Raw genomic sequence first — 6000 nt, 5'->3', positions numbered from 1 at the left:
ATACAGGTCTGCTGTAGGCCTGAAAAAATAGATCTGAAAAAGTGAAAACAAATACTGCAGGTAAACATAAAATAACACAATATGAGCTGTTTAGGAAGCCTGAAGTTGTAGAGTTCGACACTCAACATATGCAGTTTCCCTTTGCATAGAAAGATGTGTCAGCTTTTGTAAGTATTTATCTTAAAAGCAAATAAATTTGTCTGCAAGGACTCTGGGAAAAACCTAAACACATCCTTGAGGTGATATTTTACTGTTAATTCCAAGTATCTGCAAGGCAACGTAAAGGAGATACCAAGTTATTTAAAATTTTGCCTCTACCAAATGCAACAAAATACTGAAGAAAATTAAGAGAATTAAAAACTAACATTAGACAAGTTTAATGTAGAAGATATTTCAGAAGTAAGAAGGATGGTTAATAATCTATACTTTCTCTATTACCTAAACCTGCATCTCATTAGAGCAGCTGAAAAAACCCTCCACAATGCAGATCTCTGCATCACTTGCTAAAAAACTGAAAGACAACTCTAAGCATGAGCAGAAATTTTGGCTTTTTGTATTTCACACTGGCCAAATATATATTTTGTAGCCCCCAGCAAAGTACTGGTGCTTTGTTTTGTTTTAAAGGAAACATATCTGTATGTCACACTAGATGTGAAAGGCCTCTAGGCGTATTCTGTTTGGATCTTCTGGATGTCTCAGGGCAATCCCACATCGCAGCAGCAGCTCAATATACGGTGGCCAAAACGAGTCCTCAATTGCTACAAAGGGGTCATGTGGTGTGCGCATTAACTTGTTTACAAGAATCTGGAAGAGCAAAAGGATAAGACTTAGAAAATGAACAAAAACCCTTTATTTTTTTCCTCCACCCAAATTTACACAAACTACTGCAGTGAAACATTTACGCAGGCAACAGAAGAAACAAGACTGCAGGTGAAATACAAGACCTGTTCACGGAAGAAGTAAACTGAGGAACTTCAAATTAACTTAATTACATCTTTATTTAAAAATTAGAACCACAATTGTCCTTTTTAGACTAAGTCTTTCACCATTGACCAAAAATCTAGTGGGTTTTAGACAGTGTAACTGTAAATACCTAGAAGTCTGAAAACAAAGGTGGTAAATGCTCATGTAATTCATAGTTAAATAAGTATCTATTAAATTAAGACTAAAAAAGCAGTAAATAAGAGGGAAAACCAAATTTTTTGGGAACCACTTGCCTCAAAACCATGAATTAGTATCAAAAAATTACTGTCCCTCACTCAGATTTTAACAGAAGAGAATGTCCATGCTACAATTTTCTAAATTTAATCTCACTAATAAGCTTAAAAAAAAACCAACCCACACCCAAACCACAAACTGTCTCAGACTGGGAAGAATTATTTTTCCTGTATTTTATTTCCCTCTCTAGGTAGTGTAAGAAATAAGTAAGTTTGAACCTGTGAGAAGTTAAATATCATAGTCCTAATTCAACTTCACTACATTTGCACATGAAATCTTTTCACTCATCTCATAAATGGATTATCCAAATTCTTAGTATCACTTCTTGTTTGGGCAGGACAAGCACCTTACAACAATTCACCTTCTGTTGAAGCTTCCTTACTTCTCCTTTGTTCCTTCTCTAAATATTGAATACTTTTTCATTATTTAAATATAGTTATGGAGTTAAAAACAAAGATCAGTTTTGACATTCTTTTTATGTTCTTGGACACCTCATCATATAGCTCATGGGGAATACTGCAGACATTACATCTTAAATAATCTTACACAACTCATGGTGTTCTCTATCCATCCCAGATTATCTCATCACTCTAGTAAGGGCTTTGGAATTTTATATCAGGTGCAAAAATATTCTGGTGGCATCCTGAATGCTAAACAAAATCTCAAAATCCTCACACCAGACTCAACTATTTTTTTTAGCCATTGCTATTAGAAAAAAAAAAAGCATCCCTCTCCTTTTCAGAACATTCTGAGCATTTATTCAAGTTTATGCCTTTTGTACTTAACTTGCCCCAGTTCTAACTATTTACTCAAAATGTTCTCTTTCAGAATAATTGTTATTTAGTCTTTTCTGACAACTGACATTCCAAAACAGCCTCTAAGGCTGTAACTTACATATATTTGTATTGTAAACAGCCTTTCAAATCTTAAACTAGCTCACTAAAATCTCAATCAGAAAGGAGTAGTCCTCTGACTGCTTAAAAGGAAAAGAATGACTACATTTATAAAAAATTACCGGTCATTACTGAAGTAAAACATACTATAATAAAAATCCTAATGTCTTCCATGAGAAAGGTTTGCTGCTTGCTTACTACTAATATACATAAATCATATGAATTTATATACTTAGCTTGTCAGAGTGGTTTTATTAGAAATATACACTTTCATTATTTAACAAAACAGGGAGATTCAGGAGGCACAGTTAGGAACACATGCACTGACTGCAATTCTGTGAACAAATTATGTTTTTACAACAGCAAATCCTAAATCTGTACTTATAATGCAAAGACAACTTTGCACTTGTCTCTTTAAGAATATCTGTATCTAAGAAAACTATTTGGAATAGAACAGGCTGTTGACACTAGAGCCAAGTTGCTCAACCAGAAAAAAAATAATAATAAAAAAAAAAAAAATCAAAAAACCAAAACCACAACCATAAAACAAAGATAAGGGAATTTGATAGTTTATGCCAAGATAGTTAAAATTAAAAGTAAGTCTGAATTCTTGTTCATCCAAATAGAGTCAGACATGAGCTGGATACGTTCACATTTTGAGGAGATTAAAAGTGTCAGAAAAATATGAAGAGCAACTTTAGAGCATTGTAAGAACTTTAAAATTTTAATTCCATAGGGAATGTGGCTATTTTAAGTTCTTATCTGTTTGCAAACTCTGCCTAATTTGGCATTAACAGGCATGCTGACATACTTGAAGCATGTGAAATGATTTTGGTGATGTAAACCTGAAGTCTGCACTTTAAAGTACAACAATGTCATGGTGACCAGATCAGAGTATCTTAATACAACAAAGTTGTTATTCATCAAGTTTTCCCTCAGGAAAGAAAAAAACTTCTTACCCGCCAGGGAGTTCTTACACACAGAAGCTTACAACTCCCTGAAGAGTGCAGATGAGGGAGAAACGGGATATTTCCCTTCTCATACCACATTTAAGACAAACAGCAACAATTCTACTGAAAAGCTTTAATATTACTTCAAAATTATGCTTTGCTTTGCAGTGCAAATGCATAAATTGCATTGTGATTAAAAATAACACGCTAAGCAATACTAGCATACTTAGAAAATTGATTAGTAGTGCATGAATCAGATTAAGTGATTTCCTTATATGACATGATAATCCAGTTAATAAACAAGACTGCACATTAACTGATCCTTCTATAGCTGTTACTGTATTGTAGTTCAGAAATAATTTTATTGAAACATTAGAAAAAATGGGATGAAATGCAACAATTTGTATTTTTGTTCAATGTAAAGGTTTTCTCCCTTAATATCAGCCACTAAAGCTCATAAAAAGTCTTTAAAATAATAATTATAAAATTAAAAAACAGGCATAATAATTCTCCATCTTAAACTGAAGAAGTACTTATCTAAATTATTGCCACATCTCTTATAAAAAAACAGAGGTTTAATTTGATAGGAATTAAAAATAGAAATCAGACAACATTCTTAAACATGCTACTTTCCAATTAACAGTCTTAACACTATGTCATTACCATTATTTATCTTAATATAACATGGATCCAAACACTGAAAAATTACCCAAATCTCCTCAAAACCAAACTAATCTTACCTCTAAAATTTCATGCAGCGTTATCAGTTCTACAGCTGGCTCTCCAGAATTCTGCAAAGATAACCACCCCCCAGACAAAACTAAGGAGTCAGAAAAGCACATTTATTGACAAAGAAAAATAATCACACGATTATTTGACGGCACAATATACAACTGACAAACACTTAAATTTAGTCATGACAAAACCACAAGGTATGTAGTACTTAAATCATTCATCTACCTGTTCAATATTATACACTTTATATATAATATTGTTTGAATTAATTAATAATATTATTTTTAAGTTAAGTATCTACATGGATTTACACTTAAATAAACCCAAGTTCATCATATTTATAAATGTAGTACAGTGCAAAACACTTTATGAATATGATCTGTTAGAAGTAATTATTTTTCTTAAGTTAAGATCTTAGGAAAGATCTTAAGAAAACTGTTTACCGTGCAGATTTGACACAGCCTGAGACTTGAGTTTATAGAGCCTGAGTATTTTTCATAATTTGCTGAAGAATGTTTACTTTTACTGACTCCAAGCAAAAAAATGGCCAAGATTAAGGGATACAATCGTAACTTTTTAAAAGACCTTGGTAAAATACAATTTGTACAGCAGTACATTAGAAATTTACTTACTTTTGTTTGTGACATGCAAATATACCATTTATATGGATTTCATAGGCAGCAATGACAGCATAACTGCTTATGCATACTGAATCCAAATTTATTTTTCAGTTTTACCCCTATTCCCCTTCTGCTTCATATTCAACAAAATACAGGAGATAATACAACCCTGGTGGATGCTTACTTGGCCCTGCTGCTCAATATGTCAATTTAAGTCCCAAAGTATTGACCAGCATCCAGCATTTGATCCATCAGCTCCACTTCCAGAGCAGATGAAGAATACCAGAAAAAGAAAAATTTGTAGAAGGCAAGTTCTGGTTCTGTATTTGCAGTCACAATTCTTAATATTCTCACCTTCAGAAAACCACAAATGGAACATACTGACTGCTCCATGGAAACCTTACAGACCATGGAGCTAGGGCTCAGTAATACCCACCTTTGTGCCTTTATTTTCATACTAGGCTGAGGAAATAAAACATACACTAAGAAGCTGCAAAAACTTTAAGATACTTTGCTGCTTCAGGTGTTGTACCTCCCTGGCCAAAAAATATTACTTCTCAACTTAGGTAGGGGATCAATATTCATGTTTCAAATTTTAAATTAGGTTATGGCTTCAGAAATCACTAAAACTGATATAGAAAGAATAAAACCCTAAGAATATTAGTTTAGAAGTGGTTTACACTCTCATAAAGATAATGAACATGCTTTGTTAGTTTTATAATATAACTTGCATATATTCTTTTGGAACATTATTTACATATTTTAAGTTTCACCAATAAAATGCATGAACTAATTATGCTTAGCCAGTTCTAAGCAGGATGCTCAGGATTTATTTAACATGAAAGGTCCTTTTACTCCCTTCAGTGACACTGACTGACATAAAGAACACTTCTCGACATAAATTTTATGATTTCTTATCTTGAAAAAAGTGGGGTTTTAATCTGAGATTTTAAAGGCAGGATAATCATTACCTCAATCACTGCCTATGCTAATGGTATTGGGCCATGGCAACAGAAGCTAACCTGGGCCACTTTTGAGTCAAGCCTTTCCTCCCATTCCCACTTGCAGGTGGTTGGTGAAAGAGCAGTGGAACCGACACAGCTGAGGCCTGGAGCACTCCACAGTGCTCTGTACTTGTGGCCTAGGTGTCAGCCCTGCACATCTGAACTACCTCACACAGAACTACTGAGAACACAAGAAGATTCCGTGAAGGGAAGCAAAATCACTGGATGTACAGTTAGGAAGGTCAGTGCTTCCAGAGCATTGGACAAAGCATGATAATAAATGAGAATTAGGTGCTCCCCACAAACCAACGTAGCATTGCTACCAACGAGGGCATTGCTAATGCCCTCAATTTCTCTTTCTGACACAAGAGCAAACAATATAGGTGAAAATGGCTTGTCTCTTCTGCTTTCACAGTTAATCACTTAGATGCAAATTCTGGGGACCTACTGTTGAGCTGCGGAAATCCAGCTGACTAAACAGATACAGAAGGTATGACCTCAAGAGGAGCAGAAAAGAAAGAAAAATCTTTTCAGAGAGTTAACCATGTTTACAAGTTCAGGAAATGCATAAAAAGAATAA

At 34.0% G+C, this 6000-nt stretch overlaps 1 protein-coding gene across 1 annotated transcript in view; it reads right to left on the bottom strand.

Moving 5' to 3' along the window:
* Window positions 1–234: 234 nt before the first annotated feature.
* The window catches only part of CENPK (centromere protein K), a 28196-nt gene continuing 22430 nt past the window's right edge, over window positions 235–6000 (bottom strand). Inside the window, exons 9-10 of the mRNA XM_030466728.1 lie at window positions 3802–3852; window positions 235–804 (exon numbers count right to left, since the gene is read on the bottom strand). Of these exons, the coding sequence (XP_030322588.1) occupies window positions 646–804; window positions 3802–3852 (210 nt within the window). The 3' untranslated portion in view covers window positions 235–645. The remainder of the gene's footprint in view (window positions 805–3801; window positions 3853–6000) is intronic.

Source organism: Calypte anna, chromosome Z (genome assembly GCF_003957555.1).
Source record: "Calypte anna isolate BGI_N300 chromosome Z, bCalAnn1_v1.p, whole genome shotgun sequence".
Taxonomy (NCBI): Eukaryota; Metazoa; Chordata; class Aves; order Apodiformes; family Trochilidae; genus Calypte; species Calypte anna.
This window is presented reverse-complemented; position numbering and strand designations above follow the sequence as displayed.